We start from the raw sequence: 26,592 nt of genomic DNA, 5'->3' as shown, positions 1-26,592 counted from the left end.
CAAGGAGCCGGTAATAATAACCAAAATATATGAAAAAAATGCCTGCCAATGCAGTTTCATAACATTCATGAGACATTCATGTCTGATATCATTAGAAAACATAAACTGTTTTTCAATGGCAGAGTAAACATGATTTCAGCAAATATCTAAACACAAAGCTGAATAGAGAGAGATATTATAGCAGAAAACTTGCAGTTACATATCAAAAATGGCCTCCAGCCATAGCGAAGAGCACAAGTGTAAAGGGATGTGATTGTAAAGCCAACCAATAGCACTTGAAGCCTCATATTCAACTCGAAAGAAGAACATTCACACCCACAATCGCTGCAGTGATATTCCCAAAAGAATATCAGGCCTAAACCTATCAAATGAACAAAGTTCAAATGAGCTCACCGCAGTAGAGCCAGAAGTGTTCACAGCTCTTAACATTATTAGCTCTTAGTTTCTTTTTGGAATATCAAATTAGTATTCAATGTGTTGAATACTTGAGCCATTGGATGCAATTCATAACCTCACTTTTCGAAAATCTCCAAATTAACATTTACATTGCTCTTTTAAGACTGCCGAACCATCTACTTATAGCCCCCATTTAAAGAATAAAAGAAATAAGACACACATCTAGGGTCCGACTCTCAAATAAGAACCTTGGTAATAATAACATTTAAATATGTGAGTTCTCGATGGATCTTAATCTAACTGTCTACACATGTCAATTTCTCTTTATCTAAAGAGACCTTGATCTTTCTTATATAGTGCAGATAAAAGTGCATCTACACACTTTGGCTAATCTATAGTGATTTAAAGATATTTCGAAGAATGTTGACAACATTGACTTCCATTGTACATACAGTAACTGTATATAAAAACTGACTGAGACATTTCACCAAATATCTTCGAATGTGTTCCACAGGTTTTGAACATGAGCGTGAATAAATAATGACAGATTTTTACATCCCTAATGTTAAAAGAGATCTATTTACATAGTTTCATATGTACAAGAAAGACGCGTTCAGCAGGCTGTAATGCAGATATTATAGCAAAGAAAAGCTCACGTTGTTGTCTGTTCATCTAATATTTAATCGATAGCTGACAAAACAGATGAAATTCTGTAAACAATCAAACAAATCCAATGACTTGAGGGGCTTACAGCTATGCAAGCCCGGAATTGGCACCTTCTTATTGCGCGTTACTTCTACACTAGCTCATTATTCATCTTCCAGTCAAGCGCTCAACCACGCACATACATACACTTGATCCGTTGTGCTTTTTCCTTTAAATATGCTCAGTGTTTTCCTCGCCTTTCCTCTCACAGATGCCTCTTTCATCATCAAAACCAGACCTGTTCCTCATAATTTATGTGAGGTCCAATTTCCTGAAGATTAAAGGCAAAACAATTAAACGCAGAAGACACAGGGGGTGGAAATGAAGGACAAAACGCAGATAGATGCTTTTGTTTGCCTGTTTGGAGAAGTGCATTGAGGACATGTCCTCAAAAACAAGAGAGATTGGAAGAGAGGAAGTGCAAATGAAGTGGTTTATTTTTTGGAAGGATATGTGACAGGTGCTCATCCGTGCTGGTTCCAAAATTCTAAAGGGTGGTTGCAAAGGTGTTTGAAATGATAGTTCGCCCAAAAATAATATAGAAAAACATCTGTTATCATTTACTCGTCCTCAAGTTGTTCCAATCCTGTATTCATTTCTTTGTTCGGTCAAACACAGAATAAGATATTTGTAAGAATGTTTGTAACCAAATAGTTCTGGGGCACTATTGGCTTTCATAGGAAAAGAAAACTACAATGGTGCCCAAGAGCTTTTTGTGTACCCACATTCATCCAAATATTTTGGAGTCATTGGTGAGTGAATTCATTTTCATTTTTGGGTGAACTGCGCCTTTAGAAGCCTTCTTTCCAAAGAGTCTCTATAGGCGTTTTAATATGGTTTGGCTCCCGTCTCATGTCCAAAAGCCTAAATCAGATCATCTATCACAAAAATAAGTTAAAAACTGAATTGAATACTTTAAAAGCTACAGTATATATAAGCATCGTGGCTATGGTTAGAGTCTTGTGGAGACTGTCTTTAAGACTCTTATTTTGGCTCTTCCTAAACTCACTGCAGAAACGTGCTTAAGGAGAGCTTATTAAACCATTGAAAACAGATTGTCGGCTGGGCTTGAGCTCTCACCCCCTGAGACTTGGCATATGTGCGACGAGATCGCCGGGAATGGCAGAGTTCGAGAAGGTGGGAAACGTCTCGTTCCACTCTAGCTTCTTCTCTATTTATTTTACACTGACATTTACATCTGATGCCACACGTCATAGACCTCAACATGAGAAAGGGGTTTAAACTTTAGCTTCTTGCCATTTGGGAAAAGTGCTCATTCAAAAAGAGTTAAATTACGCTAATTGCAATAGTTGCGGGATACACAAAAGCCTGCTGTTGGACAGACCATATGTAGAAATTTGGGCAAGGTTACAAGGAAATATGTTAGGTTAAAAAATTATCAAATATTGATGAAAAAGCTGAAATCAGTTTCCATGAAAATGTTCAGTCTTCGCCAATTTTAGACAGTTTCAGTGGCAACAATATAAACAAATGTTATGTGGCCCAAACTTAACTTCCTGTAGACATCGGCAAAGAATCAATGTTGAGTAGTTTTCATTTAATTTAATACAATTAATATATAATAAAATATTCAGATAAATTAATAATAATTAGGGATGTAACAATATCTAAATTTCACTGTATGATAATACCTCGGTATAAAGTCCACTATATGGCATTTACTGTGATATTTAAAATGACAAAGGAAGACTTAGAAACGTGCCCATAGGCATCCTCTTTTCTTTATCCTCTAATCATAACTGTTGGAGATACGAGTTATAGTATGAGATGGGTCAAATTACCTTAAAATCCCTTTTATAAAATAAAATTATTGCACCAGATAGACATTGACAAAGGAAACATATATTTTTTTAACATTCTCTATGTTATGCCCGGAAGACCTATCGTTTCATACTGTCAGGGGCGTATCTACCACTGGGGACATGGGAAACATGTCCCCTCCACTTTTCAAAATACTGTTCATGTCCCCCCACTCTCAAATTTGTTTGTTATGATTTTTAACCGCAGGCCGTCATCGCCACAGAGAAGTCAATGCGGGCGTCCCGTGCACTTTAAAAATAGCTCACTGAAAGGTTGTTTTCAATCACGTGGGCGGCAGCAAGTGACTTTCTCCATAGGAATTCACTATGACAAACTCAAAGTAATTATGTTTAACGACCTGAACATCGACCAGATAAGCCCCATTTTCTGTCAAACCTTACTTGTAATAAAAACATGCTTATTTTAAAAGAACGAGCCCTCATTAACCAGATTAAGTAAAAAATATCGCGTTGAGCCTTTTTAAGAATCCATTCTTAATCCATTACAAGGAAACAGTTTATTGTACCAAAACAACAACCAAGGAAAACCAAATTGAATACATTTTGATTATCACTGATATCAAACATAAGCATGATAACAGAAAAGTTTTATGTTCTCAGTTTGTGGTTGCCTTGAGCCATGTTATGTGGTTTCTTTAGTAGACTTTGTAGTTTACGTGATACACAGGTATACGCCGTATACCCAATTGAACAGATCAAGGATTTCCGTATACCCACTTAAAAAAGCATCCCAGGGTCGCAATCGCATTTCTCTGTTCACTCGTGTATTAAACTTTGTCGTCTTCTGCTGATCACTCACTCCCACTTTTAAAACCACTACGTATTATATAATAAAATAAGCATAATAAGGTTAGTTTGTGTGGTGAATCAATAAAAGAGGGAGAAATGTATGTAATTGTTTTAGATGATAAGCAATGAGAACTCCTGGCAAGCCTTGTGAAAGTCAGACTAGAGACACTGACAGCAATTTTTAAGTACAACGGGTGCTTGATAAAACTGCACAAATTTTCATTGTTAATTATTATAGTTAACTAACAATGTCAATAATATATGCAACTTACACTCAAAAGTGTGACCCAGTGTGTAAAAACTAGGCAAAAAATCTATTTATTAGTGACGAGCTTTAGAGTTTATTTCAGAGAACCATTTATTTCAATATGATTTCTTTGACATGGCCTTAGTCAGTCAAAATTAAACTAAAGGACCCAAGCCTTAAAGGTCGGGACACCCAGACTATAGAATCTGGTAAATGTGGAAGGTGAAGCCCAGCAGGTTGCCTCACAAATTTCCGCCTTGGTTTCACAACTACCCTAGAGTCAGCAGGCCCGAATTCAAGACAGGAGGGCCTTACCGAGAGCGCCTGTAGATCGGCCATACGTTTTACTGATGCAAGAGCTAGAAGCTAGAAGTAGAGTGTTTTTTAGCGTTAAGGGATGGAGATCCACAGACTGCAGAGGCTCAAAGGGAGAGCTCTTCAGAGCTCTCAATAGTGTGGACAGATCCCATGTGGGAACAGTGAAGGGCGAGGAGGGCAGAGAAGCCTGGATCCCTTCAGAAAACTAACAACCAAGTTGTTCTTACTCACCGTTTGGCCTGCTATGGGGTAGTGGGAAGCGGAAATGGCTGCTACATAGACCTTGAGAGTGGAAGGGGAAAGACCCTTATCCAACAGCTTTTGGTGATGATATGCCACAGGATGCTGTGTCTGTGCCGCGGGTTGCACACCAGGCGGAGAAGACAAACCACTTGAAGGAATAGAGCTGTCTTGTATAGAGCCACCTTTATTCTGCATATCGTGCACAGGGGCACACCCCACTCCAGCCAAAGAGAATCCTTCCAGGGAGTCAGGCTAGTAAAGCAGATTCGATCCACCCATACACGTAGGTGTGATGTCCCCAATTTGAAAGAGGCCTCAAGCTGCCGAACAGCCAGTTCACGTTCTGTTTGCAATTCTGACCGTCATTTGGATCGAATCGAAAACCGCTCCCAGGAACAAAACTTGTTGGCTGGGAGACATGAGCCCTAGGCATTCTAAATGGCTGAGGAGAAGGGACCTGTGGGACCGTAGCTGGTCCTCTGACTGTGCCAGAACGAGCCAGTTGTCTGTGATGGGGGATCTCCAGGGAGAACCAGTCCCCTTCAGGGTAATCATTCTGAAATGCCGTTTCATAAGGGCGAGGTTCCGCTTCAATGGTTTCTTTTTACAGTACATTTACATTTATTCATTTGGCAGACGCTTTTATCCAAAGCGACTTGCAAGTAGTTTTTACAGTGACACATTACTGCAGAGCAACCAGGGGTAAGGTGCCTTGCTCAAGGGCTGATCACAAGCCCAACGCTCTAACCTCCAGGCCACAACTGACCCCACAGTAAATGTCTCACCTCGTTGTGCAGAACGTGCGCATCTAAGCTCTGTGCCCGTGTGGGGATCACCCCCGAAACCACGGGGGCCTGCCAGCGAACTGAAGTGTATAACCTTGTGATATTATCCCCAGAACCCAACCTGATACCTCGGGGTTTGTCCAGGCCTTTGCCCATGTGGCAAGGGGTTGAATACATTGGGGAGGTACACCGCCTAGTGGGTGCTTGACTACCGTTGTAAGTGGAAGAGAAAGTCTGCTCTTTGTGTTTGTGTTTTAAGTGTTCCGCTATAACAGCAGTTTGTTGCATGGCAGCTAGTAGAACGGACTCAACATTCACAACAGGGTAGAAACACACATTTTCCCCAGCGAGACCTGGTCCCTTCCTCTTCCTCCCCTGAGTCTCAGGAAGGCTCCTGAGGTGCCGGGTCCAGTGTTATCTTAGGCCCTTCATAAACATCCACTTTTGCCACACAATAAAAACAGAGTGGTTTCATGGTTTAGTCAATTTAAACAAACAAAAACTATGTAAAACACAGGTATTTTGAGTTTGTGATACAGAATTCACTACGGAGAAAATAACTTGCTGCCCTCCATCCGCACTCCGCTCACTTCATGCAGAAAATCCATTATTTCTTGGATTTTGTATCACCATAGTGCCTTAACGTATGTAAATGCAGGAAATTATATTTAAATAAATAAAAATGTCCCCATTTTGCGCCCACCCCCCCACTTCTCAAACCAAAGTTACACCCTTGCCTACAGTTATGTGACTACGATAATATTGATGAAATTCGGCTTGTGGATAACATTGTTAGGTCTATAATATTGTTGCATCCCTACTAATAATTGAATTACATATAAAAGGAATTGTTATATTATAGTCGCATCTATACATTTTCTATTGACGTATTGAATAATGTACAAATAAGACTTAAAACTGATTTTTTATATTAATCATAAACAGAGATATTTGTATAATAAGAACTGTGTCATTTTCTGTTCATGGGGTTTAGTGTTTTTGGCTTTTGCTCTATTTGTGGGAAGTTCAGATTTGTGCATCTCTTGTGGCTGTAAACTGGGTCCTGCAGGGCAACTACATTAAACTTTAAGCTTCACTTTTCTCTGATCTTTCTCCTCAATGTCATAACAGCTTCCCTCAGTCAGCATGTCATCAGATGCCTACAGGAGAAATGTATGCTCAATGCACATTACACTAGAGGGCAAACTGAATTTTTCATAAAAACATACATGTCACAGATGCTCTCTTCGTCTGTATAGCACGCTGCGCTATCCCATTCAATTTCTTATATGGTCTACAAGCCTGGAGGAAGCAATTCAGCCTTTGCTTCATGGGCTTTATAAGCTTTTCCCTAAAGAAACTTGCAACTTTGTGTGGTAAGAGCATTGTGTTAACAATGCAAGGTTGTGGGTTCGATCCAGGGGATTGCACATACCTATGTATAGGATGATGCAATGTAAGTCCCTTTGGCGTCTGCCAAATGTTAAATGTAAATGTAAAACCAGGGGAAAACATCCAGCATACGTAAGGGCTCTGAATCAAGACAAGGCCTTTTTTCCGATTAGATTCCGATACTAAACACGTGGAAGTTACAGCTTTTACGGTAATTTGACACCCCTAATTTAAAGTTCTACCTCCCTCGGGACTTCCTTGAATATCTGATATTGCTAATATAAGACGTACCGCCGAACAAGCGATTACAAAAACTAAGCATTTAAAAATGCATGTGTCAACATTTCTACATCAAGGAACATGACTTCTCAAACAGGTTTACCCACAATGCACTTCTGTAGCTAATGAGGAAGAGCAGCTAAGCCCTGAAATCTGTTGATGTCACACATGACGGTGGTGCTCTAATTAAAGAGGTTCTCGGCCAGAAATATTATGCTCCACAATCAGACTCCATCTGGAAGGACCTAAAACACCGGGGCCAATGACGGGGAACCGAAAAGACTAACAATGCTTTCGAAAAAATGGGCCACAAATAACTGCCAGCGTGTCTTCTGCCAACAATGAAACAGCCAAGAGAAACAAGCAGATTCCAAGTAGCGCGTTCGCCAAGCAGCAAATGCAAGAAAAATAGATGAAACCCAATTAACTACTTGCCAGTAACTTTATTAAGGACAAAAACATAATACATGTCGTTGAACGAATGGTGGGAATGATCATCTGACCCTCGCTGATGTGAAGCACCTACGCAGTTTGTCAAGTGTGCAAGTTTTGCCCAGTTTCTGAGTTTTCTCAGAGACTTGCGAATGAAATAAACCAATGAAAATACAGTTTTATGTCACTATTTTGGCAGGTGTGAGACAAAGTTAATTTTGGACTTTATTAACAAACCGGCAGATAAACAACCATCTATAATTTCCTACAGTCATTTTTACTCACCCAAGAGGTTTCTCTAGTCGACTGGCTGGTGAGCCCACAATCTCGCCCAGTGTGCAGAACATCTGACCGAGAAAGTCCTACAGTAGATGGGGAGGGTCAAGTACAAGATGCTGTAAGAGCTTGTAATGTTCTCCAAAATCCACTCTTTTTATAGTAATGAATTGGAAGGCAAAGACGTACGTTTAGTTCAAAGGACTTCTGGGTAGGAGGACGACCATATTTACAACAGAGCACAGCGTGTAACAGAAAGCACAAGACAAAAATACAATACCAGCCCCACACGGATGACGTCACACACACCAAGAGGGGTTGAATAGTGATGTCTACAGCAGTGGTTCCCAAACTTTTCAACCCGCAACCCCAGAAATAACAGTGCCAGTGACTCGAGACCCCCACTATCCTCGGAGGTGGTTAAAGTGCGCATATGCACCAATTCTACCCAAACATGGGCATAATGATGACGCAAAAGAGCACAGTCTATCATAACATTATTTTATAGTTATTTACTTATAACTTGTTATTAAACATAAACTATAAACTATTAAAGTTGGTCGAATTTCATCAAACTGATTTGAGAGCTGATGGATGTGCCTCTTTTCGGACCCGAGTATGATGGCCCCTCTGACTGCAGCACTTCTACACCCTCCTCTGCTGGCCTCCCTGCGTTGTCTTAGGTCGATATTAATCAATGTTTAAATAAAAATATCCTAAACTTGAAGCCTGAAAAAGAATCTGCGTGCACATGGGAACGTGGTGCTGTAAATTAACTTAAAGCGGTTGCTAATGTCGTTTATGTGATGTAATCACCTTAGGGGTCGTGATGGAAGAAGGGGAAATTCCTATGAATGATGGCTTTTTATTTGCATTGTTTAATTTTGAACTTAACTAATATTTTTTATATGTTGTTACACTTATTGATTACATATGCTAATAAAAAGAAAACAATTTCTGGAAATCATCTTGCAGGCCTTACTTTGGGAACCCCTGGTCTACAATATCCGAGTGCTTTGCATGCACTGAGGTGTGATGAAAGTCATGGGAACGTGAATAACATGACAATAAAAAATATCCAAATATATTGTATAATCACATGATCGTATTGGTTTTCTTCTATGGATGGTTTCACTTTTTGCGTCCACATGTCAAAAAGGCTGCAAAGACATTGCGTGAAGTGTGAATTTAATGGTAAACTTATTAGCAAAACATTTGCTGTATTGAGCAAAAACTTTGTTTTAGCTATTATTAAATGTGGATTCAAAAAGCTTTATGACAATAAAAAATATCCAAATATATTGTATAATCACATGATCATATTGGTTTTCTTCTATGGATGGTTTCACTTTTTGCATCCACATGAGAAAATGCGGCAAAGACATCGTGTAAAGTGTGATTTTAATGATAAAGTTTTTTGCTAAAAATTTGCTATATTGAGTAAAAGCTTTGTTGTAGATATTATGAAATGTGGATTCAAAAAGCTGTAACAAAAATAGGTATAAAAAACATTTTACATGAGATCCGTTTCATGACTAATGCATCTACCTCAAAAGCGGCTCCAACTGTAAGAAGGCAATTTAACATTTGTCAATGCAACATACTGAAATGTTGGTTGAATAGTGTCACATGACTTTCAAAGTCTTTATCTGTAAAGAGGTAAGCACATTCTAAAATATATTTGGATACTTTTAAAAAAAACTGACTTGCATACAAATGTTTTCTTACAGGTTACATCAGTAGCGAACCCTCAGGGCCCTCTTGGCCCTCTGGGATGACACAAACTATCGTAAAAAATACAACCGAACTAAATGTGAAACCGACTTTGTGTAGTCATCGATTTTCTTTGCTGAAAGCGCTCTCACGAGGTGTCAATTTTTAAACTGGTATTGTGTACGTTAGTCTGTGTTGGTTTTATGACCAGACTGGGGGCAGTCAAATACCTTACTGTACTGTGGTAAATTGTTGGGGGGAGGGGGGTATTGCGCGTGCACAGAGGGCCAAGGCTTAAACGTCACGGTTCGCTACTGGGTTACATAAAGTTCATACTACTTACATGTTTGGAAAGGTCAGGACTTTTAGAATCAACATCATACCTGAAAAAAGTTGAAAATAAAACAAATTACACATTCAACAAAAATGACAGAATGTCTGCATGCACATTGAGCAACTTATTAAGTTACTGTCTTCATTAACCTCACCCTTGAGGTGTTCCAAATCTATATAAAGGTATTTGTTCTGTTGAACACAAAAGAAGATATTTTAAAGAATGTAGGAAAGCAAACCGTTCTGGGGAACTTTGGACCACCATTGTAATTTTTCCTACTATGGAAGTCAATGGATGCCTGAACTGTTTGGGTACAATCATTCTTCTAAATATCTCTAGTTTGTTGATCAAAACAAGTAAATGTATACAGATTTGGAACAACTGGAAGGTGAGTAACTGAGGAAACAATAGGTGCAATTAATGGTCACCACTCAAAAATATAGCTTCTCATTAAATTTAACTAATCACAAAAATCCAATTCAGTAGAATTCTTAAACATTTTGTCACATCATTCAATCGTGTGAAATTCATGAAACAATATTTTTGAAATGGGACTACATGAGTCATGTCCATTTTCAATAACCGAATGTAGACACGCAAACACGTAAAAAAAGGATTTGAGCATTAATTGGGTTTTCAAATGAACAGGAATATAAATATCACGCGTTACGTGAGTCTGAAGAAACAACTCACAAATCAAAACGCAGGTTCTGCTTTTCCTCAAAGAAGTAGTCCAAGATGTACTTCCTGACAAAGTCTGGATTTAGCGTGTTGTCAATCACCTCCGTTCTCCCGAACTAGAAAGTGCATTAGGGAGTGGGAGTAAAGGGTCAGGAAGAAGGAAAATGAGGTAAGATACAAGGAACATCATGACTTCAAGAGTTACAGAAGACAAAATATGGGAAATAGAAAAGTTATTTCAGAAAAAGTATAATTCCCCTCAGATTTTATCTTTGATGCTGTATTTTGCCTCTACTATCAGAACTATTTTACAGAGACTCATCTGAAGTTGGGGGAAATTTGGCATTCTGAGGTGCGAGCTCTTGCGGAGATAGAATTGATTAGGATGAACTGCGAGTCATTCCTACAGCACTAATTACAGCAGTGTGGCCACACATCAAGCTGGAGAGCTCTGAAGACCGGTGACAATTACGTCGCCTTAATTAGGGGGGGATTGAGCCAAACGCTGCACTAGATCCCTCCAGAACCCAGCTAACAGCGCACTACTCCATCATTAACCCCCTTACCCCTGTTATAACAGGACAAAATAATTGGAGAGGTCCCCTCCTCTCCATCTTCAGCTAAACATGTTATAAATGAACTGAAGCCACCTTTAACACTAACGAACAACACAACATTTACATAAATTAATACATAAGTTGAAAACAAAGTCTGTTTTTTATGAAGTAGAATTAACTTTACGTTTTCAATGATGATTTAGGAAAGAAAAGAAAAGTTGGTTTCTTGCTTGGTCGCTTGCTTGAAGGATGTGGTACGTGTCTGTGTGATTTAAAATAAATGATGGCTCACTCCGCAATTGCACTTTGGTGCAGGGTGTTCTTTATTTACAGTGCCAAAGTGACAGTTTACAGGTGAAGTATTTACAGATGCATCAGAAAGAAAATATCAAATAAACCAATGAAACGACAAAGAGGGAAAATAAAAAGGCAAAATCCAACCATACAAATATATTAAGGTATCCACAGTATACACGCTTAGAGGTTTGAGATGGCACCACAACTGCACTCTCATGACTTTGTTAATTCTTGCATTAGACTTTGACAGGGTTTTGCAATATGAAGTCTTGAATTTGTGAATTAAAAGAAAAAGCATGTTTGTTTTATCACATTTGAGAAATATGAGTGTATAAACTACATGCAACTATGTGCAAACCACTCTGCCAAATATCTACTCTAAACAATAACTACAACTCGGGCTGACGTTAATCAGGTCAGCCGGCCCCAGTTCCTGATCCTGGAAGGCCGACAAACAACACAAAGTAAAAAGTGTGCATGTATGAAATGTCCAGGGTTATGGATACCTGAGGAAAATGGAAAATGACTGACACGTCCATGTGCCATCGGACAACATGTGCATACGATGGCAGGAATAGCGGCTGAATGATGAAAGAGTAACGTTTGTGAAAATGTGTGTTTGCAAGTGTGCTTGCCAAGCGAGGATGTTTAGGCCAGCTTTGTCATAACGTACACACGACACTGTGGTCAAGATGATCTGCATTACATGGATCTGTAAAAATAAGTAAAATGCTTTAATATGCATGCCAGGCCAGTAGGTAATGTCACAAAAATCCACTCGAGTGGCAAAAAACAATTTAAAGTGGTTTAAGTAATCAATATGAATATGCACGAAAAAAAATCTTAGCCGTTTGACATGTCCAAATGATGTTATTAATCGAGTGATGTGAAAACAAATAATCCCATGAGAAATATAAAGCTAGAAACACCAATACACTTAGCGATTGAGATGTAAGAGGTGTGTTTGGGTTCAATTTAAAGCATTTCAGAATGTAAATGTTTAACAATGTGTAAATAGAATGTAAAGTGCTTTAAGAATGATATTTCTCAAAATATTTCATCTCACTTTTGAAATGCTGTTTTTTTATACTGATAATTTGGCTAAATACACTCCAAACTAATTTAAATCCTCCAAAGCTTATCAGCAGGTTTGTACTCTGGTTAGGTTGCATGTAGTGAATACACTCATATTTCTAAACTGTAATAAAACAAACCTGCTTTTTCTTTTAATTCACAAATGCAAGACTTCATATTGCAATACCCTGTCAAGGTCTTATGCAAGAATTAGGTAACAACCTTAATTGCAGTATCCACAAAAAGCTTTCAATTATCTAATGAATAAAAGCTCATTAGAATCAAGCTGTGTGCTGGTGAGCTGGTAAAAATGAACCCTTCAAACAGCTATAAAAATTTCAAATCAACAAGCTAAAAGCTTTATAAAAAGAGCCTAAATTATTACCAATTATTAGTAAATGTGTCCGACTGCTATAATCAATCCTGGTCTACAATAGATTGCTGGCACGACTCACTTTAGGCTGGATATTAATATATATGTTTTATTTTACTTTTCTTTGGTGCAGGAAGAGCAAAAAAGTCTATTCAGACTATAAACTAGATGATACATTATTTTGCCAGGATTGACAGCAGTGTAAAACAATGATTAAAACGCTTTGACATGACCATCTGTTATTAGTTTGCTGGGCCCTTAAGACTTTACAGGTTTAAATGACAAATGGTTAAATAAAAAAAGGTTGCAATCAAATTTAGTTTAGAAACAATGCACTGTGGTAATTATTAGTATTGTACAGTAGATAGTAGCTATTTGAGTTGTACTGACATATCGCCCAATAATCGGCATCGGCCGATAGTTTCAAAACAGCCAATGATCAGGGCTGATAAATCTTGTCAATCAACAGAGAACAAGAAATCGATGGTTACTTAACGTAAACCTGAATTCTTTGATAACAGGGTGAGGTGTTTCACTATGGGAATCGCTTTGGGAGTGACCAACTGTGAAAGCTCCTATGACACCATGTCTGTCTCTAACAGACAGGTCGACCTTCACCTGTGTCATTGTAGAGAGATTTCTTCCCGTCCCCGTGCAAGGAGGGAAGTGCTGGTGAAATACCTCACTCTGTTATCAAAGAACTCGGGTTTACTTTAAGTAACCCATCGTTCTTTTTCTAACTTCGCTCGGAGTTTCACTATGTGAGATATAGCCCACTCCCGGAATGCACCCATATGCCTACAAATGGTTACAAACCCACCGGCTCCGAGCACTGCGTGTGCCAAGGACGGCCTGGACACATCCAGTCTATAGAACCGCATTCAGCCGGTTACCAGACCTGAAACCCGCTGTCCTCTTTACATAATTATTAAGTGCTTGAGCCGGACACAATAAGTTCAGCTTCTGCTCCTCCGGGGAAGAGAACGGAGGAGGGTGAAAAGCTGGCATTTCAGTGGATGGGCAGCTATAAGCCGAGTCCACCACCTTAGGCACGAAAGCAGGTTTAGGACAGAACGTGACCTTAGTAAGTCCTGGAGCACATTCTGAATGAATACTTTCTCAGGTGCTTGTTTAACACACAAAGGTCCAGAATAGGATGGAGGGCTGTGCCCCCTTTCTTTGGGATGGCAAAATAGCAGCAGTAAAAACCCTAACGGCTCTCCTCCTCGGACACTACTCCAATCGCTCGTTGTTTAACAGAGTTTCGATTTCGGCCATCAGAACATCAGAACATCAGCGAAGCCCTGCCGCAGGGGCTGAGAGGCTGGTCCCGGCACTTGCTTTCTTGGCAAACTGAGGTTAAGCGACTCATCCTCCTGTTTCCTGAGGGTGCTGGTTACCCTCATTTTCTCAAGGGATGGACCAAACAACCCCTTCAAACAGCGGCAGCATGTCGCAGATTGCGTGGCAGTTCCTTCGACTCTTTCCCTTTGGCAGGGGTAACAGCCCTCAAATGATGCATTTACAGACTCGTCACAAAACGGTAGCCTGCTGAACGATAAAAGGTAATTAAACCCTTAGAAGGTTCGCCTTGACGCGTGAACCTAATTAGACTTGATGTCTCCTACCGCTGTAAATTAATACGCAATATGCTCATCGGAATAGCTCGCCTCGACGCGGACGCTATTCCCACAAGAATGTCAGCTCAATACAATCCCGTTCACTAACCTCGCGTTCGGTGGTGGGTTCCTATGACGGTCCACCTGTTGAACAGTTTAGTGAAAATCAGCCAGTACATGCATGCTGAGAGAGCTTGTGCAGTCTTCCATGGGAGTCGACCTGACTGATTCTGGTGTCATAGGAGCTTCTGCAGTTGGTCACGCCCAAAGGGATTCCCATAGTAAAACACAGAGCGAAGTTAGAGAAAGAACTAATGAATTTGTGGTCTGTATATAGTAAATGTTTAATAGTCATGATATAAATTGATAACATTCTATCTATCCTCACCTAAAGGATTATTAAGAACATCATACTAATACTGTGTTTGACCCCATTTCGCCTTCAGAACTGCCTTAATTCTACATGCCATTGATTCAACAAGGTGCTGAAAGCATTCTTTAGAAATGTTGGCCCATATTGATAGGATAGCATCTTGCAGTTGATGGAGATTTGTGGGATGCACATCCAGGGCTTTGTGACATTATCCTGCTGGAAGTAGCCATCAGAGGATGGGTACATGGTGGTCATAAAGGGATGGACATGGTCAGAAACAATGCTCAGGTAGGCCGTGGCATTTAAACGATGCCCAATTGGCACTAAGGGGCCTAAAGTGTGCCAAGACAACATCCCCCACACCATTACACCACCACCAGCCTGCACAGTGGTAACAAGGCATGATGGATCCATGTTCTCATTCTGTTTACGCCAAATTCTGACTCTACCATCTGAATGTCTCAACAGAAATCGAGACTCATCAGACTAGGCAACATTTTTCCAGTCTTCAACTGTCCAATTTTGGTGAGCTTGTGCAAATTGTAGCCTGTTTTTCCTATTTGTAGTGGAGATGAGTGGTACCCGGTGGGGTCTTCTGCCATTGTAGCCCATCCGCCTCAAGGTTGTGCGTGTTTTGTAGCTTCACAAATGCTTTGCTGCATTGCTCAGTTGTAACGAGTGGATATTTCAGTCAAAGTTGCTCTTCTATCAGCTTGAATCAGTCGGCCCATTGTCCTCTGACCTCTAGCATAAACAATGCATTTTTGCCCACAGGACTGCCGCTTACTGGATGTTTTTCCCTTTTTTTGTAAACCCTAGAAATGGTTGTGCGTGAAAATCCCAGTAACTGAGCAGATTGTGAAATACTCAGACCGTGCCACCAACAACCATGCCACGCTCAAAATTGCTTAAATCACCTTTCTTTCCCATTCTGACATTCAGTTTGGAGTTCAGGAGATTGTCTTGACCAGGACCACACCCCTAAATGCATTGAAGCAACTGCCATGTGATTGGTTGATTAGATAATTGCATTAATGAGAAATTGAACAGGTGTTCCTAATAATCCTTTAGGTGAGTGTATGTATATATATATATATATATATATATATATATATATATATATATAGTTATTCAACAGTCTTTAAGTTCTTCCTATCTAAACATTTTAGTATTCATAAATTGGTTATACGCTTCTTTGTGAATTACATGTCACATAGGCCCTTCAGGCCATGACACTAGGTTCTTTGTTGGTGGCTTTCTTGAAATCTATTAAAACACTTTTTTTAAACCCCAACGTAAAAAAAAATATATAACAGGTTCAACTCGAAAAAATGAAACCTCTGGCCCACAATCTGGGAAATAACACAACGATTATTAAATTGACCTGCCCATGACAGCACAAGCATACACATCTGCGAATGAAAGTCAGTGACCCATATTGATCAGCGCTGTCAAATCTTCAGACTGCACGTGGCCAATGTAAACTCAACCCTGCGTTTCACAACTGGTTCCTAGACTAAGATTTTGTTGTTTAAGGGTTCTTAAGCATTGAAGGGGTTGTGGGGATCCCCAAACAAAAAACTATAGAGCATGTGTCAATAAGACACCCCATATATTTGTCATTATTTTTAAAATATCTTATTAGATATAATTTGTTGTTCTTGTTACTTCAGTACAAAATACTTGTAGTGGCAAACATAGCTGTTAAAGCTGTGAAACATCACACTACTGTTGGGCAATCCAAACATATCATGCAATTTGCTTCAAGGATTTGACATCCTGAGGTGAGGGTTCTGTCAGAGAGCTGCATAGAAAATGGAGGACAATCCGAGCACAACAGCACATCTGTGTACTTCTAAACAAAACAATAATTCACAAACAATAACTGTTCATTCAGAGCTTGACTTTAATAGCATGTGTCTTCTGTTCACATTAAATCAGAGCAGACTGCACACAAAAATAGACAGCTGTGAAGTGAAGCATGCCAGAATTTATTGCGGTGGCGAGCTGTCATCGCCTACACACAGATCTACAAACATTGTGCAGGTGTATGAATCTGCCTCCAGCTTTAGGTCTCATACTATATGTAACAGCAAGATAAGACTGCTTTAGTTCACCCAGATATAATAGATTCTGTCAATCGCTCACCATGTCAATGTAAATTATTTTTATGTTCACATTCACACGTGCAGCCTTTTTGAAGAACGTCCATGCTTTGGTTTGCTACCTGTACATATTGAAAGCATTAAACATCCATAAGCATGCTCAAAAATGTATAAAATGACAATGAAAGAAGTCTGTACAACGTAATGCATTATATTTATTCTATATTTTTATAGATATTTTAAACCTGTATGATTACTTTTGTGTAGCTATATGTAAACTTGTGCAGATGCTCCTTTGGTTTCCGGTGCGAATTGGCATTGCCAAGTAAGAGATGCTCTTGGGGCAACATACTTTGTTGGACATTTTTCTGGAAAAAGCCTAAATCCAAACCCTGTCCATAATTTATCCCTAACATCATAGGGAAAATATAGATTAATAGTGCAGAAGAACCTATCTCTCTGGTATGCTAAAACCTCACATGAACCGTAAAAACCATCTCTCAGATTTGATTGGTTGAATTAATGTTGCCCAAGGGTCAACAAAGATGTCGACCCAAGAGCATCACTCACTTTCAAAATTAGAAAAGCCTGGTTTCATGTGTGTTTTTAACAATTGTATCTTAAAAAACTAATGAGATTTGAGAGGTTACATTTTTGCATAATTTTGTGCAAAATTGTAGTAATGTAAATTGGGTATGGAACAACAAGAAATGAGTAAAGAGTCGCAGAATTTTAACCTCTGGATGTAGTATTCATTCATTTTATTGTTTAGGTTGTGACTCCTTGGTTGGATGCTAATTATAAAATAGTTATACAAAAATTTCATTTAAAGGTCCTCCATATATATCCGGCCTTTTATTAGTTTTACTTCCAAACATTTAAAAGGTAAATAAAAATGAAACCCAAAGCTTACAGTATTGTTAAGAAAAATGCTTATATAGTAAAAGAATGTGTTAGCAATGACACCCAACAGAAGAATTCTCTGCTGATTTATTTGCTTAAATGGGAAAGTCCCAGAAACTGACTTTATAGAGTTGGAGAAATAACACTGGCTCAGTACGATGGCTTGAGTCAGAACACAGAGCTGCTGCACAGATGCTGAGTTTGGTGTTGCTTGTCAGTGATAAGACAGTGGAAGTGTTTTAATGGTGTACAACAAACAGCGGTTTGACCGCATGTGGCTACAGGGACGGTTGACACGCATGATTGGACAATAGCATAGTGTGTGCGTGCGTACGTAAGCTCACCTCTCTCCACTGCTTGGTCTCCACTCCTTGAGTGTACATGACACACACTGTGAAACGGGGAGAGAAATAAAAATAGGGCTTTATGGTTTGAAAAAAAGAAAAATCATGAGCTACTTGCTTACTATTTTTATCCACTCATCATTCATTTTATGCAATAAATTGTGCACATATGATGGCCCATTATGTCTTAATATACTGTATTGGACCAAATCTTCCTTTTCATTTATTACAATAGCATAATCAAGGAACGTGGGGTGAATTTTTTCATCATCATTACAGATAAGCTGTAAAAGCGAGAATATTTCTTCATATCCATATGGCTGTTCTCAATTCTTCTCGTTTTCAGCTCAATCTGTCTCAGAACCTTTGAAACCTGCGTCTCTCCGAATCTTGCAGGTATTGCATATTTGAGTTCAGGCTTTCTGACAACAGCCATCGAGCCACATATAAGAAGAACTCATCAGATTCATGCTGCTTTTTGATGAGAGATTACAGAAAGAAAGAGTGGGGGGGCCTCATTAATGCAGAGAGACTGTAAAATAAAGGGATGAAAGCTCAGTTTCATCCTCCGTTGCCTATACTCACTTGGATCAGATTTGGAAAACGTGTCTCTGTCTAACAGACTCCTGGGGAGGAAGAAAAAAGATTAGATCAGTATAATTTTGACATCATGATTAAAGCTATCAGTGACACGTTGACGTTTGAAGCTTTATGGAGAAATCCTTCTGGCAAATGCATTCAAGTGTCTCATTAGAATTCCACAAAAGAATCAGAATATCAGGATTAACATCTATTAGTGTTTAGCGTAGATTTCTTCAAAAACATTACACAATGTTTGATCTAAGTTTATTGTCTTTTTAATGATTTAAAGGGATATTTCTCAAAAAAAATGCACATTCCTAAAATAATTTCCTCACCCTTGTGTCATTCTAAACTTGTATGAGTTTCATTCTTTTGCAGAACAACAAATACGATATTTTGAAGAATGCTGGTAAACGAACAACATTGAACGCCATTGACTTCCATTGTATTGGCACAGAACCACTAACACATTTCTCTAAATATCTTCGTTTTTGTTCCACATAAAAACTTTTCATTTACGGGTTTGAAACAAATTACAGAATTATTATCTGTGCTTGAAATTTCCCTTTAAGGACACTTTTACTTTAAGTCAAATAAACATGTGAAACATAGAAAAGTCCATACAAAATTAAGATTGACAGTATACGAGATTACATTACATTAAAATCATGATTTTCTATAAGTACCATGTAAATGACAACTTACATAAATATTATCATTATTCAGTACCATTCCTTGAAGATACCATCATGGTATGTTTAGCACCACGGTGTGTTTAAATCCAATGGACAATGGACAGCCTCAAGCGTTCTCTTTTACATGTGTTAATACACTTGACATAGTGACTGATGTATGTCATTATAAAATCAAGCACCCTCTGCTGTAATCCAAACACAAGCTATCACAAGAGACGCACTTTACTGTCAGGTCTAAACTATGTGTCTCACCTGACCACTTGTGAGCGAATCACCTCAACTGCATCTCAACACCACATGTAAACAGGGCTATCATGTATAATGTTACAGCATTGTCATATCACAAATATTCTGTGTCTCTGAAATGACAACCCAAAAAGCCAAGTATTCTGTTAAACTGAGCTTCAGTTTTACAGCTCTCTCCGCATATGAGGGCACTCGATCTGCCAAAGTAAACTCGGATATTGATTCCACAGCCGGAGTTTCACTTCTGTTTATATGAGCCTGATGGCTCTTCCTCCCCTCCAACGGCTGTCATCACACCACTACGTCTAAATCAGAGATGGCATTTCTATTATGAGGGTTTGCACGCACACACACCATCTGAAGGACGGATGCAGAATAGCTGATCAGAGTGAAATGAGTGGGTTGTGGTATCATCGACAGAGCAGATGTGATTGCAGGTTTACAGCAGCGTGATTTTGTTTCACCTCGTCCTTTGGGTCTTGAGGAGCCTGTGTGCTCCTGATTCTGACACGAGCCTTCATCATCCATGATTATATCCACTGCACATGATAATTACAGGCTTGGACGTGGATATAACGCTTGTGACAAGAAGTTACGTGGTCTTGCGCTCGTTTCTTAGTTTCGTCTTTATACAAGAAACTAGTTTTCCTTTGTAGTTGTTGCAATATTTTTTAATAAATGTTTTTTATTCCCGTCTCAAGCTGTGTTGCATCCATAAAAATGATGCAAACTACGCTTTGGAGTAAAAATGTTTTGAAAGAAAAAAGTATTATCATAGCTAACATTTTGTGTATCATTATTACACACAATAAATAAAAAAATTCATACACTTTAAAAACAAAACACAGTTTTAAATACATCTCTGTGTCTACCCTGCTAAAAAAATTAGGAACTCAGCCAAAAACAACAGAAATGTATGGATTTTATGGTTATAATGGGAATTGTAGTGGTTTTAATAGAAACTATAATGGTGTCTACTGGTACATATATGTGATATATTGTTAATTTTTTCAACTATTTAAGCATTTCTGTCTACATGCTAGATCCGCACTAATACGAAATTTCCACAGATACCGATTGACGATTATTCAGAAATCTGCAGATGCTTATACCGATATATCATATGTAACCGCCCCGATCATCAGCGGTTTCAAAAGTATCGGACGATATATCGGTGCATCTCTATGATAAACTGATCAGTACGCATTTAAGAAACATTACCATTCCTGACATCCGTCATTCATGTGAAGTGAATCTCGGTGGGGTGCATACTGATCCATGCATATTTGTACATAATAATTTGACAAACTGCTTCTGGCATACTATAAAAGTAAACACATTTGGTCATACTGAAGGGTAAGAGCTGATTCCCATGTGCACCTGAGAGAAAAAGCAGAACCCGGAAACATTGCGCCTCATCACGATTTTATCACCGCCTTGCAAACACCTATATTTCCTTCAGGAAATGCAAATCAACTTTCATTTTCTTCTTTTATCAGTCCCTCTGTATTCTATATTTAAAAAATGGAAATGAATCTTTGAGCTTCTCATAAATGTTTGCTCAGAGGCCAAATGGCACTGAGGTTATTACTTTCCTTGCATGCTGAATAAATGCAGATAGCAGATAAGGTTTAGGGAAACATCTAGAAATATGTGTGATGAACTGTATTCTTTAATCACAACAATCCGTTACGCTCATTCCTGTTGATGTTGAATATTTAACAGGTTTTAACATCAGAGTAAGAAATGCTTATGGTGTTTACAACGGTTTGCATAATCAATGCAACCAAAAGTTATTTCAATTCGATACGTTTGTGATTTGAGATGACATTAGCAACAAAGTTTAAAAAAAATACTTTTTAATACAATGCAAAGCAAGATGATGTGGATGGTAAAGTAACGCCATGCAAGTGATATATTGAAATGACGGTAACACTTTAGTGTTCAGACCAATACTCAAGATTAACAATTTGCTTATTAGCATGCATTTGATTACAATATTTGGGGTTTATTAGCACTTATAAAGCACATATTCTGCATGACAATAATCTGTATCCCTAATCGTACTCAATACCTAAACCTAACAACTATCATACTAACTATTAACATGCACCTAAATAGGAGTTTATTGAGTAAATGATTTGTTAATAGCGATAATTGGATCTTAAAATGAAGTGTGACCGAAATCACTCTATTTTATTGATCAATTTGAGTCGTTTATTAAACTAAATGCACAACATTTCAATTTGAAAAACTTGCAACGCCTCTCCCAACACCTGACTGCAGCGGCTTGCCGCTAAAACCGCTTTCAGTGTTTCATAAACTTTGATTGTTTACACAAAAAATACTTCAAAAATGAATCGAAGTATTAACATGAGCATTCACAAAGCCTGAGGATCGCCTCCATGGCAGCGTGATTTAAATGAATTTGGATGCTAATGTGTGAAATGTTGTGCCGGGGTCCAGAGAGCCTTTCAAAAGCAGCGGGAAGCAGGTGTGGATGTTTTCGTTCATAAATTACACCCTTTGCTTGGCAAGTTTAATTTAGGTTACTCACCCACTTTCAACGACCCGAAATTTAATTAACTTTACACACTGTCCTCTGCATATCAAAGAGCAAATAATCAGCCAGATCTTCTATGTCACGCTTGTTGAAAAACGAGTAACAAGAAGTAACAAAACCAACCGCTGCGATTTCACTGCCGAAGCAAAAAATCTAATTTTAATATCTGGTATAGAAATCACAACTATAGCACAGAAAAGCACTCAAGATACACTTTTGACCAGTGCCCTACCCATGACAATCAGCAATACCGTTTCATTGTGATGGCTTGACCGGGGGAACCTGTTGTTCTGAATTAATTCTTGACACTATGACAGCAAGTGGCCTCATTAAATTCTTTTCATGTCCTTATCATCACACCTTTTGAAAATCAGAATATCTTGTCCAAAGCCGAGCTCCCGTGTTCCCCTCTCTCTCCCGGCTCTGAGGAATCCTACAGGGGGTTTAATTATAGCCCTCAAGAGCTATGAGCTGAAGCTGAAACCCATCTGACTGTAACTGTGAGCCCCTGTGTCTCCAAAGCAAGAAACAAGTCCGTCCTCTACCCTTTTACCTCAACGTATCTTTGTCTGTTGCTTGTTCCTCATGAAATTTATATATCCCTCACAAGGGCCAGTTCAATACTCCGTGACACTGAGAAATTTGCCATTGAGGTCAACAGAGAATTCATTAAAGATTAATCAAAAATGTTGTTTCTTTTCTGAAAGGTTATCTGAGAGATGTGTGGGTGGTCGTGTGCGACTTGGCCACTGTTGGGGTGCGAGTAATATGAGTTCTTGAGGCAAAGGGAAGAATTTTATTTTTGGTGAGTGCGACACAGACTGATCATGTCACAACTCGATAAAGGTTAAGCAGCTTTGGGTTATTGTGACTTGAAAGATCAATGAACGGTTTCATTTCTGCAGTCTAGGGCTGAAGAAATATTTCCAAGGTCTATTTGTGGTTGCATCTTGTCGATTAATATGGACTGCAATTTGGCATATTTAAAAAAATAAGAACACTATCAGGATTACAACTTTTTCACTCAAATAAAATAATTAATCTATTGACATTGATGCTCAACATTAACTAAATGTAATGGTCAACTTGGATCACCTGAGTTACTTCAGCTAATTATGGTGAAATCTAAAGGCAAGAAAACATCAATATAAAAAAAATTCTTTAGACAGTATATAGAATATCACGCAGTATTACAGTGTATTACACAGTATCAACCAGAGCCGATCCTTCCTATACACCGACTACCAAGGTTGGGTAGGGCCCCTGCACCACCAGGGGGGCCCTTTGAGTACCGAATGAAAAAAACACTATTGTAAACAAGACACTATTTTTATAACTTGATGATTTAACAAAAGGAATCATTTGAAATTTCCTTTTTAATAATTAGTTTATTTAATTACTGTAACATACACGGATATCATGCAGTGGGCGGCAGTCTTTACAAATGGCCATGGCTTCGTCCACATAATTTAATTTGCCCATGATAGGCTAATAAAATGTATTTTGTGACATCACATTTAGAGAAGTATTGATGTGTTTTCGTATGCTTAAACTGTATTCATCATGCTTTACTTTGCTATTAAAACGCTCATTTGACAGTAAAAACACAGCGTTTGAGTGTTATAGTTTTTTAAGCAGCTAGAGGGTTCCAGAGCCATGCGTTAGGTCAATACAATTTTAATTCAATTTTAAACTTAATTGTTTAAGTTTAAAATTAACCCCTAATTGTTTGTACAAGGGCCCCCAGACATTTAGGATCGGCACTGGTTCCAAACTAGGGTACGGTTTTCAGTTTAAACAGACAGGATAATTGTATTTGCAGTAGCCTACAGTGTTCAGTCATTTTATTTGTTCATTATATAATATAAAATACAGGATACAAAACAGTCACTTTTTTCAAAAGCTACAAATATTTCACACGTACTGATGTCAAAGATCCATTTTAACAGACGCAAAAGCGGTCACAAGCAAGAAAGACTACGTCAGCTAGCATTGCATTGGCTCCCATGACCGCTTTGAATGTGAAGTGTCATTGGAAATGACACATTGAAAAGTCTCATTTTTAAATAAAAAGTATTTTAAAAAACATTTGTATCTATACAAATGCAAAGCAATAAATGCGCCTGAACTTGAACTTTAGGCCTTGGCCAAACCACCTAAAAGCAATGTCGAAAACTAACTGAATGCAAAAACTGACACTTAAGGAACGCTGACCAAGCCTAAAATTTGACAAGTTGGGAGTGAGAATGGGTTGTATATTTTGATGGTCCACTCTAGACATTTTACTAACTATAAGTAACTATGCAGCAACATGTCTGATTGGTTATGTCTAGGGCATTGGGTTAGGAAAATAAGTTGACGTGAAGGATACTTGCAAATATACTTATAGTGAGTATGTTTATGGGGAAGCATACAGTCTACTACTGTTTACTTGAAGTTGACAAGATGTTGAAATGAGGCCTCGCCTCTTCCAGGTCCAAATTATTCAATAAATGTGACAGCAGCTAAAAATGTTAATATAAACTCATGACATGCTGTAAAACTACTGAAAACTCCCAATCCTATTTTTAATCTCCATAACGAAATCCCAGATTGCTATTCACGGATTAATTTTCGTCTGAATCATGTGATGTTTGATATGAATAAACAGTGCTCATAAATGTCATAGTCGCCTCACTTGAAAGGAATGAAGGACCCGGAATCCGCATTCTGTAAATCACGATTTGACAAATGGATTATGTTACCACTTACATTTTTCATGGAGTAATTTGTAACGGTTGCAGTACACACTTAAAATGTAACCCAACCCTGTTTATAATGTTGTTTACATCTCTGCTGTAAGGTTGATAAAAATGTCATTCCAGATGTTTCCCGCTATGGAAAACTTTGAAGTAAGAAAAGAACATATAATGGACACCTACAGTAGCAGGAGAGAGTGCTTGATGGTTTCATCTGAGGACTTATATTTCATAGGAAGCTGAGCTTCTGGATGTGTGTTACCGACCTAGTTCCTGTGAGCACACTTTTCAGAACATCAACAAAAGTGGGCGGTCACTCGTACGTGGTTATAAATAACCCAGAATGCTTCTTTTCAACACATACTCATAGTTTTATCATCGCTCCAAGACATTTCTGTCTCCGGGGATCATTTAAAGATTCCTGGGTTCAGCACAAGAACGTCAAAGTGGCAACGTTATGCAGCATGCCACAAACCTGCGACGGGCAGCAGATGTGCGCTAATCCCGAGAGAAACTGCTACGCCAGAACAGCGGACGAGCAGCTGAACCGTCAACCACGGCAGAAAGAAAATAAAAGAGATGTTCTACAAGCATCTCCTCACAAGAGAAGATACTGACTGCTTCATGGAAGATGCCAGTTCTATTTTCTTCAACCTTCTGCTTAATTTCACTTATCTGTTCTCCCCTTCAATTTCTCTCTCTCCCTTGCTCGCTCTGTCTCCCTCGCTCTCTCTCTCTGGCATCAAACTCATGTCACTACAAGCGCCAAGGCTTTCATCTTTATAAGACAGCGCTCGCCCCTCAGTAAATCAATGCCCTGGAGGCACAGTCCTCTCTGTGTGTGTGTGTGTGTGTGTATATAAGCGGGCATTGACACTTGCATGAGAAGTAGACAGGGGCTCAAGCCACGTTTTTTCGAAAGCCCCGAATATATCTCCAATTTCTAAAATGAATTCATTTAGTACCCAAGAAGACGTTCAGATTAAAATAAAGGTAAATTACATGTGTGCAAAATAAAATGCTGAATCTTTTGACATTTAACACGCTTTTCAAATGGGTCATTATTACAGTGGCATCATTATTACTGTGAAAGTGTATATTTATATTTATGGGATGTAAAAAACGTTATCTGATGCAGAGATTCCCGTTTACTGGCAAATGTTAACACTAGGCGAATAGTCTGTGTTGCTCAATGTGTGCAGCCCACTGTTGGCATATAAAGGGAAATAATATAAGTAATCATTTTTACCGCCTTGTTACTAGCTTTTCTTGTGATATCTGTGCCGATAGTAACTTGGTGCAGCTGCTGCAGCGGTACCAGCGGTTAGCGCTCGTCAATGTCAAAAAGTTGACCAATCAAATGAGAAAAACTCTGGCCAATCAAATTACAGGGCCCAAGCAGACTGTCTGAAGAATACCGAACTTCAGCCAATCGGCACGCGGGCGTGTAACAGAAACCATGCGTGAATTCCAGCGCAGAGATGAGTGTAGTGAGACGTGAGAAGGCAGACACAACAAAGCCAACTGTTTACAATTAATTGTTAAATGGTAAGATTCAGAAATGAAAACTACTTAACAGGCTTCAAGATTTATATTAGTGATGCTGTTTATTCCAAATTCCTAATCAATCTTTCTTATGTAACTTCATAGTTACTGGCTTACAGCAGACATATTTAGCCTGTTAAGAGAAGA

At 38.7% G+C, this 26,592-nt stretch overlaps 1 protein-coding gene across 1 annotated transcript in view; it reads right to left on the bottom strand.

The window, feature by feature from the left end:
- The window catches only part of cpne5b (copine Vb), a 100,562-nt gene that overhangs the window by 56,592 nt on the left and 17,378 nt on the right, over nt 1-26,592 (bottom strand). Inside the window, exons 2-6 of the mRNA XM_079482728.1 lie at nt 18,662-18,702; nt 18,077-18,123; nt 10,444-10,547; nt 9,760-9,799; nt 7,713-7,789 (exon numbers count right to left, since the gene is read on the bottom strand). Coding sequence (XP_079338854.1) covers nt 7,713-7,789; nt 9,760-9,799; nt 10,444-10,547; nt 18,077-18,123; nt 18,662-18,702 — 309 coding nt within the window. The remainder of the gene's footprint in view (nt 1-7,712; nt 7,790-9,759; nt 9,800-10,443; nt 10,548-18,076; nt 18,124-18,661; nt 18,703-26,592) is intronic.

This window comes from Barbatula barbatula (genome assembly GCF_947034865.1).
Source record: "Barbatula barbatula genome assembly, chromosome: 20".
Taxonomy (NCBI): Eukaryota; Metazoa; Chordata; class Actinopteri; order Cypriniformes; family Nemacheilidae; genus Barbatula; species Barbatula barbatula.
This window is presented reverse-complemented; position numbering and strand designations above follow the sequence as displayed.